At 36.6% G+C, this 14,503-nt stretch overlaps 2 protein-coding genes across 53 annotated transcripts; both read left to right on the top strand.

Moving 5' to 3' along the window:
- Positions 1-1,065: 1,065 nt before the first annotated feature.
- Positions 1,066-14,157, top strand: LOC126726189 (protein SCAR3). Of its 50 annotated transcripts, none has more exons than XM_050431343.1 (12): positions 1,066-1,534; positions 3,666-3,829; positions 8,451-8,574; positions 8,717-8,846; positions 9,216-9,283; positions 9,374-10,067; positions 10,116-10,316; positions 10,365-10,412; positions 10,461-12,656; positions 12,761-12,862; positions 13,624-13,728; positions 13,820-14,157. In XM_050431343.1, the coding sequence occupies exons 1-12, from the start codon at positions 1,380-1,382 to the stop codon at positions 13,868-13,870; spliced, it is 4,038 nt and encodes a 1,345-aa protein (XP_050287300.1). In that variant the 5' UTR covers positions 1,066-1,379; the 3' UTR covers positions 13,871-14,157. The 50 variants fall into 50 exon arrangements, with proteins under 50 accessions (XP_050287300.1, XP_050287302.1, XP_050287295.1 ...); XM_050431345.1 differs by having other exon boundaries at positions 10,116-10,412; positions 10,461-10,508; positions 10,557-12,656; XM_050431372.1 differs by having other exon boundaries at positions 1,067-1,534; positions 9,374-10,019; positions 10,212-10,259.
- LOC126726193 (uncharacterized) lies at positions 4,885-7,574 on the top strand. Of its 3 annotated transcripts, none has more exons than XM_050431385.1 (2): positions 4,885-5,008; positions 5,052-7,574. In XM_050431385.1, the coding sequence occupies exon 2, from the start codon at positions 6,116-6,118 to the stop codon at positions 7,256-7,258; it is 1,143 nt and encodes a 380-aa protein (XP_050287342.1). In that variant the 5' UTR covers positions 4,885-5,008; positions 5,052-6,115; the 3' UTR covers positions 7,259-7,574. The 3 variants fall into 3 exon arrangements, with proteins under 3 accessions (XP_050287342.1, XP_050287343.1, XP_050287345.1); XM_050431386.1 differs by having other exon boundaries at positions 4,885-5,200; positions 5,278-7,574; XM_050431388.1 differs by having other exon boundaries at positions 4,885-7,278; positions 7,322-7,574.
- Positions 14,158-14,503: the final 346 nt, after the last annotated feature.

The following is a 14,503-nucleotide window of genomic DNA, read 5'->3' as shown; positions in this document are numbered from 1 at the left end:
TCTCTTTTCTTTTATCTCCTTTTTTATTTTAACCTAACAATAAGTTTAGTATACAATATTTCTAGATTTTTATTTTCACAGGTGATCCGCGATTGCAAGTATTCTTGACCTTTCACCTTTCACTTTTGCTAATTAATGATTTTCACTTATAAATTCAAGTGAAAATAATGTTATAATAACAAAATAATTATGAATTTTATTTTAAAAAAGAAAAAGAAAAAAAGAAAACAAAGTAATGTTACATCGACAAAATTTTGACAACATTAAATTAGTTAAGTTAACAAGTTTTTACTAATTCACAAACTGACATGAAATAATGGACCTTCTTTCTTTAATTTTCAGCAAATATTTTTAGACAGTAACAATTCTATTCAGTTCGGTTTTGGACTTAGCTAAGGTCATCCAGTACAAGATGTTTGAGGTTCATGCTCAACGAGCTCAAACTCCTTGTCGAACCTTGATCTCAATCTACATCATCCACAGGAAGAAGTACAAGTTACCATTGAAGAGGCCCCCAACTTGATATAGATGTGTACAGGAAAAGGATAAAGACCATATTAAGAAAATTTTAAATTTTCGATTAATTATATAAGTTCGGTTAATGTAATGTATATTCTTAAAGCATACATTAATAATTTATTTTAATAAATTTTTTATAAAAAAATTAAAAAACTGTAAAATAAAAAATTAGACAATTTTTCATTTTTTCATAATTTTTTTTTAAATAATTTACTCATTAATGCTTCTAAAAGATATACTTTTTTACCTATTTCGAAATTTTTTTTAACTGGACTTTCTGTGAGAAAACAAGGCAACTTGGAAAAAGTCTTGGTCTTTCTCTCCAAACCTCGGGAAACACACCAAGTCCAAATCGGTCATTTAACCCACGAAATCAAACCAACGGTCCAGTCTTGGGACAGAGGTCAACCCCCCCTTAGCGGACACCACAAGTCATTCCATTGAAAATGAAAGGGCATTTTGATACTTTGACACAAGCTCCGATCTCACTGTAGTTAGAACAATGATTTTCACCTAAGAGGAATCCCTTGCAGAGTTGGCAATGACCCACCCCCCACCCCCACTTCCCAAAAACTAAAAAACAAACAAACAACAAAAACAAGCACCCTTTCACTCTCTCTCTCTCTCGCTCTCGGCAGTTAAGCAGCTCCAATCTCTCCCACCTAATTCTATTACACAAACACACTCTTTCTGTATTTCCCCTCAGTTTTAAAAAATAAAAACGAAATTCCTCTTTTACTCTCTCAGCTCAAACTAATTCCATCCATTTATTTCTCTCATTCATTTCCATTCAATTCCCCTTTCATTCATTCATCTGTTTATTTCACAACACAGAGAGAGAGAGAGAGAGAGAGAGAGAGATGCCGTTGGTGAGGTTGGAGGTGAGAAATGAGTACGGTTTGGGGCAGCCGGAGCTTTACAAAGAGACCAACAGAGACGATCCCAAAGCCGTGCTCGACGGTGTCGCCGTCGCTGGCCTCGTCGGGATCTTACGCCAGCTCGGCGATCTTGCTGAGTATGATTTTTCAATTAATTTCACTCTCTTTTGTTTGTGTTTTAAACTTCACTATTCTCTGTTAGCTTGCTTGATTGCTTACTTTGTAAGAACCGTGATTTGAGAAGCAAGTTTTTCAAATTTACGTATATTTGCTCCTCTCTAATTAGTTACGCTCTGTGCTTTTCTACGCTTGGAAGTTTCTGGATTGTTCAAAATCAAAGGAAAATTAACTCGGAAGCTTTAGTAGTTAGAGAAACTGTTTTTGATTTTTGGCTTTTGGATCCTCCAATAAACTAGACATTACTGCACGGACTGTAATTAAAGAAACGTTTTAGTGTGATTCTGAAAATTTTTCACTCTCTTAATTTGCTGCTTTGTCAATGCCCTAAATCAAAAATTCAAAAAAAAAGAAGAAAAATTTCAGGTTTTTGTAGTGGTTGTTTGTGTTTTAATACTTCATTAATTTCTATTTGCTTGCTTGCTTAAATAATGTAAACTGTAATTTTGAGAGCAATTTTTCAAATTTATATATATATATATATATATATATATATTTGCTTTTCTCTCTAATTAGTTGCACTCTAGAGGCTTCTGGATTGTTCTTGGAAGGAATGAGGGAAGTACTAGATAATGGATAATAAAGCATCTTCCATTTAGGATTTTTCATTAACTTTCAAGAACTTAGTGTTATCGAGTTACAATTAATCTAAAGCTAATCTGCTTGGAATATTTATATTGATGGAGAAGTATAAGTAGTTAGGGATTTTTTTTTTTAATAAATTTTTTTATCTTTAGATCCTCCAATAAACTAGAGCATTGACTGTGATTGACAAAAAATTTTTAGTGTAATTCTGAAAATTTTGAATGATTGGTCGATTTTGTGTTGCTGCTTACATGCAGTGAATCTAGATTACCAGTGCATGAAATGCGTAAGCGTTTGTTGTAAGAGCTGAATGAGGAAACTTTGGGAGTACCCTTTTAGTGAAGGGCAATCTAAGTTCATTGAATTTGCGATTTGGCTTTGGAGTACCATCTATTTTTAGAAAATTTGGGTGGTTATTCTTTGGACCTTAAGATTTATCATGGTCATGGAGCCTTCAATTTTCATTAGTTGTTGCAAATGCTATTAGGATGTTAGCTATTTTGGAGACAGATTGTGTTAGATAAAGAGTTTGAAATCATTGAGCTTAGTTAAGGCATTTCTAGGAATTGAACTAATGTCCGTATTTTCAAGTCTTGGTCAAGTGGTAAGGTGAGATCTGCATGCTAGAAAGTCTAAATAAATATGCGATGTATTGGGTTTGAATAAGTTTGGCATTTTTTTTTGGGTGGGAGTGGGGTATGTAAGGTTGGGCTCGTCACAAGTGAAAGTTTAGGACTCAAATTGAGGTTTAGGTGCTTAGATGCCCAAGGCAGTATGTATTCTTTAGCTTAGCACTATTATTTGAAATTGGTGGATGTTCTACTTTGGCTTTAAATTATTGTTTCTGGTGTCAAAAGTGAGCTCCTCCAATATTGTGAAGAGCAAATGACTCTGGTGAGTATTGGCCACTTATCTCTATAACATACTTTTGAAACTGTTCAGCTATAAAATGATTTTGAAAATCTTAGGACACAGTCTAATACTATAAATTTTTAGTGACTACTTGCACTTCCTCCTACAACTTGAGTTCTAGTGCTTCTAATTTTTTTTTTTATGGATTTATGCACTAGTCAAGTTATGAAATGTACAAAATAAAGAATGCAGACTTCATTTTTAGACACCCCCCCCCCCCCCCCCCCCCCCAAAAACCCTGCCCTTTTCTTGTTGAGGGCATGGACGAGTAACGCAAAACAAGAGTTGTTGTATCTTCATTTGGGAGAATCTCTGATCTTTACCTTTGGTTTTTCATGTTATGGAAAATCATGCTCGAGAACATACTTTTTAAGATAAGTACATTATATTCACTAGAATAATTAGACGTGGATCAGACAAACAGTTGTGATATATATTGTACTCTCTAGAACAACTGCTCCTGTATAGTTTGAATGCTGAGCACCTGGGACTAAAATTGATTAGGCTGCTCTTTCAAATATGTATAGTCTTTGTTTCCAGTCTTAACTGTCACACAACAATTGCAACTGACACATGATCTGTGAAATGGTGTAGATTTGGAGCAGAGGTATTTCATGGCTTGCAGGAGCAAATAATGACTACAGCTTCTAGAAGCCATAAACTAAAGGTTCGTGTACAGCGCATCGAAGTTGCACTTCCTTCCCTTGAGAAGGCTGTACTGACGCAAACAAGCCACATTCATTTTGCTTATACTGCTGGTATGACTCTTTACCCGTGCTTTAACCTGATGTCATCTTTTTATATGGTGTCACTGAAACTCTATATAAATTCTATCACATGCTAAATTGGTCATAATTTTGGGTTGAGTAAATGCTCCAGGTCATTGTATTTGTGGTGGAAATATGGTTTATTGATTTTTAGATAAATTTTTATATAAGTATCCATAACTTTTTCTTTCTTAGACAACATTTTTTTTATATCTTTTTAGGCAATCATTATTTGTGCCTAATAAATCTTGTTGAAATCGTCGTTATTGAAACAGCTATTGAAGCCTAAATTAACTCCATCTTATAGTAATATGTCTCATGAAAAAATACAAAAGAACAAAAGGTTAGGAAGGTAGATTATTGTTGATACACTCTAATTTATTATGATCATTTTGACACTAAAATATATACTCCAGGGTCTAGACATTTGCTCTAGTTAACTGTGATTAGGCCCATCTAATTATTGAACCTTTTACATTTACTACACTCATAACCAACTCGAATGAAACCAGTTGCATTGTCAGAAACCAAAATTTAGAATGGGCTGTGAAAGTGGCAAGTTTCAAATTACCATTGGTCTGTGGCATCTTAACAGCTGTTACATATGTATGTACAAAAGCCCAGTTGTAAATGAATTGTAAATTTAATTTTTTGCTGGTTATTTATGCTAGTTGCACTAGGACAAATACCCTGTCTTACAGTGCTTAAAATTTGTTATGTAAAACAGATATATACACAAGCGTGTTTTGTTCTCATTCTATATTGAATGACATAGTAGGGTAACAGCATCAGAAATTGAATTATGACTGTCCAATACAAGGACATTCCCTAACTTCTCTATATCCAAGCATAAGTTCATCCTCTTTAGGGCCAAAAAATGGTGCAATCTTTGCATGAAATCTTTTTTTTTTTTTTTTCCTTTCCATTTCTATGCTTGAATCTGTGTTTGCTGCAAGCATCTTTTTTCCTTTTTTTTTCTTTGACTTTTGGCAAAGAGATGAAGGAGGTAGTAGAACAATCATAAAATGCCAGAATTAGATTCTTGGATCTGATGCGGGAGATGAAAGAGAATTATTATTTAATATTATTTATGTTTGCAAGTCAATTGTATTTTTATGTTTTAGGTCCTAGTAGTTTATTGGGCTTTTAGTATTTTAATTTAGAAGTAAGGTTATTTTTGTAATAAGGCAATTAGGGTTTCCTAGCCAGCAAGGGTATTTTTGTAATAAGGCAATTAGGGTTTCCTAGCCAATTAGAACTAGGGTTTAGTAATCCTTTATAAGCAACCTATTGTACTCCTTGAGGAGACAGTTGATATTTTGATGAATGAAAACAATGGCCGTTTGGTCTTTCTTTGGTCTGGTGCTGACTCCAGGTCTACCCTAGGTGCTGACTCCTAGTGGTTTCCCCGCTTGGTGCTGACTCCAAGCAAGGCCTAGGTGCTGACTCCTAGGTCATATCTTTTATTTTTCCGTTATTTCAATTTTGTTCTGGTTGTCCTGCGTCAGTTTTGGTATCAGAGCAAACACCGATCTGTTGAAGCATCACCACCGCAGGAAAGAGCCAGAAAATATCACCCAAAAAAAAAAAAAAAAAAAACCAGATTTTGAAGCCAACCAGAAACCTCTAGTCCAGAACCCACAATCAAGTTTCCAAATCCCTTGCAACCACAGAGAGAAAAAAAACCACGTCAAGACCCATCGGCAACCTCGACTCACCACCGTTGAGATTGACCCACCAGCCGCCGAAACCCACAGACCAGCACTTAGCCGCCACCGACCCATCAGCCACCGCCGCCGAAAACATCTTCACCTTCAACTACCGCCGCTGAGGACGTTGACCACCACCGATGCCAAGACCCAAGACATCGCGCCGCCACTCCTCTACGATTCAAGCCGCTGCTGTCTTCCCTGTCTTCGCGCCACCACAGCCGTCGATCCCTAGCACCGCGTCCATCACCAAGCCTCTTTTCAGTTTAGAGAATGTTGTCTCTTTTCGTTCCTATGGTTTCCTTTTTTTTTTAAAGTCTGTCCTGTAGTTTGCGTTCTTTTTAAGTCTATTGTTTGCTTTCTTTAAGTCTGTAGTTCCTTAAGTCCAGCAGTGTATTTTATTATTTTGCAAAAAAAAAAAAAAAAAAAAAAAAAACCAAGCAGAGTCCAGGCCTGTGACAGACCAGTCCAAGCCCAGTTCCAGCACTACCTGTCCAGAGAACATCACAGCAGCCCAGGTTCTTGTTCCAGCTCCAAACTATTTTTTGACGCACTATTTTAGAGAATCATGGAAATATTAGAAGCACCTTATTTTGATGGTTATGAAGCTTATCCACGAGATTTTATCAATTGGATGAATGGGATGGAGCAATTCTTTGAGCGGGCAAATTTTGCAGATAACATAAAGGTTAGGTATGCCAAGTCGAAGTTAATAGGTAAAGCACAGAGGTTTTGGGAGAATCTTGAACGTTTCCGTTATATGGATTATGAACCTGCCATTACTGTGTGGGAAGATATGAAAGAAAGGCTTTGTGATGAGTATTTGTCACCATACTATCGAGCTAAGTATCTACCCCGATCTCAGTGTGGTACTTTTCAAGTTGAAGCAAATGCGATGACTCCTCATCCTCATCCCATATCATGTCCTCAGTGCACTTTTGAACAATCTACCAAGGAATTATCTACCAGGAAAGTAACGGAATTAACTGTAAAGCTCATGAAAGAGATTCAAGATAGGACTGCTCAGATGAAGCAAATGAAGACTCAACCCGATTCAATTGGGAAACCAAAGATAATTAATCATAATGAACTTATTACTACCCCCATAGAAGAGAACATTGATGGTGATATCTTGGTCGTGGAGAATCCTCCAGCAACACCAAAGCCTAATGTTGACATAGACGTACATGCTTCGACAAGTGTTGCTTTAACAAGCGTGCAAGGAAATGAATCTATTGAAGAACAGCAAGGTGAAAAGATGGCGCCTAAAGAGAGTATTATGTTAGAGGGTGCACATGATGTGAAAGTTGAAGTTGTTGAATGTGCTTCTAATCAACCCTCCACAGTCCTTGAAGATCTACATCTTGGTGAAGTCGAAGAGGTTGAAACCAAAGTGCTTCCTATGACTCATAAGGTTCAAGAAGAGATTATATTGATTCCACACATTGATTTTGTTATTCCAAATGAGTTTGATGTGGTGGAATTCAAGGTTTTTCTTTTCCCTATGCTCCCTAAGGTGATTTCAAACTTGAAGCAAGTGTTGTTTGTCAGCATCCTAATCCTTCAATGCTTTAAAACTCGAGGTCGAGTTTTCTCCAACCAGAGGAGAATGATGCGGGAGATGAAAGAGAATTATTATTTAATATTATTTATGTTTGCAAGTCAATTGTATTTTTATGTTTTAGGTCCTAGTAGTTTATTGGGCTTTTAGTATTTTAATTTAGAAGTAAGGTTATTTTTGTAATAAGGCAATTAGGGTTTCCTAGCCAGCAAGGGTATTTTTGTAATAAGGCAATTAGGGTTTCCTAGCCAATTAGAACTAGGGTTTAGTAATCCTTTATAAGCAACCTATTGTACTCCTTGAGGAGACAGTTGATATTTTGATGAATGAAAACAATGGCCGTTTGGTCTTTCTTTGGTCTGGTGCTGACTCCAGGTCTACCCTAGGTGCTGACTCCTAGTGGTTTCCCCGCTTGGTGCTGACTCCAAGCAAGGCCTAGGTGCTGACTCCTAGGTCATATCTTTTATTTTTCCGTTATTTCAATTTTGTTCTGGTTGTCCTGCGTCAGGATCTCTCACCAATTTCTCTGCATCTACAGCTTCAAATTTTGAATTATAAAGTGTGCCGACAATATGTTGGACATATAGGGAGGTCACATTTAAGATAGAGGACATCTATAAAAAAAAAAACTTTAGATCATTCACTTCTAATATTCTGACTGAAGCTCTCTTTGAAGTGTCTGCACAAAGAGAGATTTCTTGTGGGATTTAAATGGGTTTCCTTTAATAAAATGTGCCAATAATTGAAACATATTGTGAAAATATTGAAAGTGTCTTAGACAATGTGTGCTAAAATTTTGAAATTGCGGTTATGCAACATCAGCTGTAGTCCAGAGGATGGCATCATGTGTCAAGTACTATCAGATGAAATGATATTCATTGAATATTTCAGCAGGATTTAATCACTTCTTTCTTACCTTTTTGGGATTTAGGGAAAGCTTGACATTTTTTGATCTAAAACCTAGAAGGTATATGTAGATTACAGACTCAAGAAATCTGGCGACTAACTATGAGAAGATAATCCTAAAATATTCACCAAGTTTTCTTACCCGATCACATATTTCATAGGATAGGATATGGAACTGAAAAACAATATTCTTAAAGGTTTTTAGTGTAAATTATTGAAAGTCAGTCATTGTGGCACTATTGCATGTAATAAGGGAAATTGCATGGTGCTAACAGATAGTCTGGTTCAGTCATAATTTTCATCTTAACTTGTTGATTATTTTTTGTGGCAGGGTGTTCTTTTGTAGAGATTTTTCTATATATGGTTAAGATTCTCTTAGTACTGCATGAATCTTCTAGATAATTCAAATCCTTAATGTAAAGCAGTTGCTTTGCAGGTTCTGAATGGCATCCTCGTATTCGAAATGAACAAAATCACTTCATCTACAATGACTTGCCACGGTTTATTATGGATTCCTATGAGGGATGCCGCGATCCTCCACGTTTGCACTTGCTTGACAAGTATAATTAACTTTTTCTTATAAAAGCTAAACTATTCTTGTCTCTATGTGTTTTCCTTATTAGAATGACAAGAATATAACATACTGAAGTTTAAAGTTGATCCTAACTAGTACATATATGAACCTTTTGCTTTGCCATTCAGATTTGATACTGGTGGCCCAGGATCTTGTTTAAAGAGATATTCGGATCCAACTTTTTTTAAAAAAGTGTTTTTTACCTCTGATGAAGCAACTGAAAAAACCCAAGCCAATAGGAAGGCTCGTAGAAGCAAGGTATGTACTTTTATAATGAACTCAGTGACATTATTTAATGTTTATTAGAATCATCTATCTAAATAATGTACTCAAATTCATGTCAATCAAGCAATTTTCCTTCCTACCCTATAGTCATATTGCAAAAGAAATTTTCTTTAATATTTATAAGTTGCCTGTACACTGGATGAATTTGCTTTAAAAATTTCTCAATGGAATTATGTAATTCTTATGACAATGGACTTATATTAAGCAATGAAATTACCTCTGAAATTTATTTCATAAGGATGAGTACTAGGTTGCCATGCCATACAGTTAGAATTGCCCAAGCTAAATTTAATTGCTGCTGCTATGTGGAACTATATGTTGATTAAAATGCTAAATGGACAGAAAAAAAGGTCATCGCAACGGAACGGACAAGTATTGCGCAGTACATCAATATCCAATCGCAGTAGCAGGTAGCCTATCTACATGCATACAATTGAATTAGGCATATCATCATTTCATTTTGATGAATTAACAAAGGTGTGTGGCATCTGACCATGCAGATTGCAGTTTGCTTCTCCTACTGTTAACCGGCAAACTTCTCCTTTGCAAACTACCTCAGCAGTAGACATAATGTCAAATTCTGACATGGGAGACTGCTCAAATTCCTTTGATTCAAGAAGTGGTTTGCAGTTCACTTCTCATATTGTCAATGGGCGGACTTCTCCTCAAACTGCCTCTACAGTTGACACAACTTTGGACCCTGGAGACCATGCAAATTCTTATGATTCAAGAACTGCTTCAGGATATATTGAATGTGTTTTCCATCCAAGTCATTCTGTGCAACCTGAACAACAGGAATCACCATCTTCTAGGTTGATGCAGCCTAATGATACCCTTGATTCAACTTTTCCTGAGGAGGAAACTAAGGCTATAGTTGATAACTTTCCACAAAGTTTGTTACAAGAGCAAATTGCCTCTGGTTCTTGTGTTACCTGGGATGAAAAGTCAGAGATAGTGGAGCCTAAAGGTCACCAAAGTGATAGGGATGAAGCTCCAGAGACGCTGTTGTCAAATTCTGACACAGATACACATGAAGGGAGAGGAGTTGACCTTAGAAATGTCGATCAAATGGATACACATGAAGGGGGAGGAGTAAACCTTAGAAATGTTGATCAGATTGATACACATGAAGGGAGCGGAGTAAACCTTAGAAATGTTGATCAAATGGATACACATGAAGGGAGCGGAGTAAACCTTAGAAATGTTGATCAGATTGATACACATGAAGGGAGCGGAGTTTACCTTAGAAATGTTGATCAAATGGATACACATGAAGGGAGAGGAGTTATCCTTAGAATTGTTGATCAAATGAATACACATGAAGGGAGAGGAGTTGACCTTAGAAATGTTGATCAAATGGATACACATGAAGGGAGAGGAGTTGACCTTAGTAATGTTGATCAAATGGATAAACATGAAGGGAGAGAAGGGAGAGGAGTTACCCTTAGAATTGTTGATCAAATGAATACACATGAAGGGAGAGGAGTTGACCTTAGAAATGTTGATCAAATGGATAAACATGAAGGGAGAGGAGTTACCCTTAGAATTGTTGATCAAATGAATACACATGAAGGGAGAGGAGTTGACCTTAGAAATGTTGATCAAATGGATACACATGAAGGGAGAGGAGTTGACCTTAGAAATGTTGATCAAATGGATACACATGAAGGGAGAGGGGTTAACCTTAGAAATGTTGATCAAATGAATACACTTGAAGGGAGCGAAGTTAACCTTAGAAATGTTGATCAAATATATACACATGAAGGGAGAGGAGTTAACCTAAGAAATGTTGATCAAATGGATACACACGAAGGGAGAGGAGTTAACCTTAGAAATGATGATCATGTGGATGGCCTACATGAAAATAGTCTTGAGTTGATGTCTGGCATGAATCAAATTGATGACATTGAAAGCGAAACAGATAATTACATGGATGCACTCAACACTATTGAATCAGAATCTGAAAATGATATTGACTGTCAAACAAAAAGGGAAGTTGAGCTGTATAACTCTGATAGTGATGATGAAGGAATAGATGTAATCCATGAGCTTCCTGTGAATAGTTCAGACCATAATCCTCCAGAATTGGAATCTCATACTGCATCCTACATTTCCTCAAATGAAGGAATGCTATCAAACATACCCAACTCAGATTCCCCAGAGAGTTTTGCGCATGAACATATTCCTCAAATGGCTAAAATATCTCCTAATTTAGACCATTCAGTAGACAATGATTCCAGTGAAAGCTCTGATATTCTTGATGATTCCAATTCAGTATCTGTTAGTGGTCCAATATCCTCTGCCTCTGAAATTTCTGATTTCAGGGATCCATCGAGGGGTAAGATCATAAGCGGATTTTTCAAGTCTCAAGAAACTCCTGCTGACATTTCTGGTGTTCATTCAAATACTTTCTGGACTAATGGTGGCTTGTTAGGACTTGAACCATCAAAACCTCCTGATTTCACCATGCAGAATGCTATGAAACAGGATTCAGTGAACAGAAGTAAAGATGAAACAGTTTGCCTGCCAGCACATGGTTTCATGCTCAGAGGTGATGAGCATGAAGCAAAACAAGATATATTGGCCAAGAAAGCTGGAGTCATTGAAAAGGATCCAAGTTATGTATGCTCCACATCATGCCAAGATGGTGTCTCCACCAAGAAGACAGATTCAGGATTTTCACCAGTTGATTCAGATTCCAAGTGTGAAATTAGTGTAATGGCACCTAAAACCGTGATGCCAGTAGCACCAGATATGAAATCCAGTTATGCTGAAGGCAATCAGGAAAATGATGAAAACTCATCTCTAGTGTTCGGACTCAGCCGGAGGCTACTAGCAAATGGTTTGTATAAAAAAGTTTCACTTGTTCATCATGACAATCCTGAACCTGTTAGTTCTGTGGATGCTGTTGGATTGGAGCAATGTAGTGGGCAGCATAGAGTTGTGAATCAAACAATTCCTGAGACAACTATCGAAGAGCAGCTTGGACATGGGTCTCCTGTAGATTCACTTACTTCTTCACCACCTCTTGAACATATGAAAATATCTTTCCATCCCCTAAATGGCTTTGAGACGTCCAAACTAAAACTGAAATTTCCTGATGGGAACCAACGCTTTGAAGGCATGAGAGACATGTTTCCATCATTTCAGTTGGTCCCTGAGCCTGATATTCCTCTGAATGAATTTGTTTCTGAGTCTGATGATGACACATTTTGTAGATCATCTCCTTCTAAGTCTGATGATTGTCTTAGCCATCACTCTGAGTCAAATTCTGAGCAGTGGGAATCTGGTGAGATTCCTGAAATCAACAATCTTGAACTATATGATGCCTTATGCAGAATCCCATCGGGGGAATCTATGTCAAGCTCTATGGATTTTGTGGGAACAGCCAATAATGGTGTCCACATTGATGGTGGAAACAAAAGTGCAGACACCAGAAATGGTGTGGAACCTTCTCTGTCTGGTCCTTTCCTTGATCTTCCCAATTTTGATACTGTGAATCCTGTTCTTCTGCAAAAAACAAATGACGATCCTAATCTCCTCAAGTTGGAATATCCTGGACAGCCTACCCCACAACCTCCACCTCTGCCTCCTGCACAATGGCGGATGTCCAAACCCCATGTGGATGTGACAGAAGACGAAGAAGACAATCTATATGAAGCTCTTAAATCTGCATTTGATCTGAAACTTTTGGGATCTGCCATGTTTCAGCAACCTAAGCCAGCCCCAGCGAAGCAACAAGATACTAACAAGGAGGCCAATATTGTAGAACAGAAGAGCAAGGTACCATGGTGGTGTAATTCATTTATTGTTCTTTAATTAGTAATTTTAGTATTTAATAAAAAATGTGAATTGCCTCATAGAAGTCATAAAATTGTATTTGGCAGCAGGACCAGCAGAAGTTGAATGGGCAAAAAGAAGCTAATCAAGCTGTGAATGGTACGGAAATGGATGAAAGGGGAGATTTCCTACAACAAATAAGATCGAAAGTAAGTAGCCACTCTCTTTTGTACTTTGGCTGCTTTTCAAATTCCTGGTGAATGTGAAAGCTACCTATATATGGGACTGGTTTGGATTGAATGTGAAATGTGTAAAAGATCAGAGGTTATACAAGTTAAATAACGTGGGCTTTCTTAAAGAGTGAGAATTTGTGACTGACAGTTAGCTGCCTCATACTCTGAGTTAACCTCATTTAAAGATGATTGAGTTCTAGCACATAAGTTCTGGCATGATTTTAGATTACGAAGAAAGCTCCTTGATCCTTATTGATAAATTTTGTTTCTTATCTAGGAAAAGAAAAGGCAAAAGCAAAAATAAAACAAGATTCTGCATTTGGATTACTGGATGGTTCTAAACATATCATTGTGAAAACTAATATGCAAGCTTGGCTTATATCATATTAATAAATATCCTGTTTTCAAGTCAGGAGAAAAAGAAGAAAAAGAAAGAAGGGGGTGTGGGGGGGTGGTGGATATTATACTGTACATACTAAATGCCAGGACTAATTCTGGGGTCCATAGGCTTGAGTTAATGTGTACTTTGAGCATGTTTATGTCTGTCTGTGATTGTAGATATCTTAATATAGTAATTGGTTATGTTGTAATAAACTTGTGCCTTGATCAGTACTTCCAGTTATGCATCATTTTTCTGAAGTTATATGTCCGTACTTGTATGACCCTGCTAGATAGATTTTCTATACAATAAAATGGAGTTAACTCTAGCTACTTGTGCTGTTTCTATATTATACCAGTCTTTTAACCTGAGACGCACAGTGACTGCAAAGCCAACTAATACGCCAGCGCCAACCAATGTCCAAGTCACTGCAATCTTGGAGAAAGCAAATGCAATTCGCCAGGTTCCAATTTCTCACTCCCCTTACTCTTCTTTTTCCTTTATATGTTCATTCTCTTGTCATGTATGAAACTCATAGTGAAGAAATTTGTCAGGCTGTTGGGAGTGATGATGGGGATGATGATGATACTTGGAGTGATGCTTGATTTATTCCTTTCAGGACGTGGTAGGGTCCATGATAAGCAATTTTCTTGTAACTGTGAGTTTAAAAAGTTGGGTAAAGCTGCATTATATATATGTGAATAATTCTAGTTTCTTTTTGTAATTAATTGTAGGGCTTCTTTGTATCTTATTGTGATCATTTAATTGATTCCTTGTTAAGTCAGTGTTGTAAACAATTTGATAAACTCTCAGCCTGAGCACAATGTAATCTACATATTTGAGGCAAAAGTGATATGCAAGGCCTGAAAATATGATGGTTCCATTGGTTTTATTTATTTGTTGGGTTGTGTGTGTGTGTGTGTGTGTGTGTGTGTTGTTGTTGATCAATTTTCTTAGCATTTTTTTGATGAATTACATCTTAACCTTTCAATCATATACTGTCTGAGTGAAAGGATAAAAAAGTGGATTTAGGAAGGAATAGGCATAGAAGTAACTTGCATAAATACTTAAAAGTTTTTAGCTGGTTGTCTTGGCCGATAGTTTCAAAATAGAAATCTTGAAACGTTAAGTTTAGTCACCAAAAAAAAAAAGAAAATCACAACTGTTAATATGGTAAGTTGTTATTTGTAAAAGTAAAAAAAGTGACATTAGTGATGAGTCTAAATAAAAATCAATAA

This window comes from Quercus robur, chromosome 5, assembly GCF_932294415.1.
Source record: "Quercus robur chromosome 5, dhQueRobu3.1, whole genome shotgun sequence".
Lineage (NCBI taxonomy): Eukaryota > Viridiplantae > Streptophyta > Magnoliopsida > Fagales > Fagaceae > Quercus > Quercus robur.
This window is presented reverse-complemented; position numbering and strand designations above follow the sequence as displayed.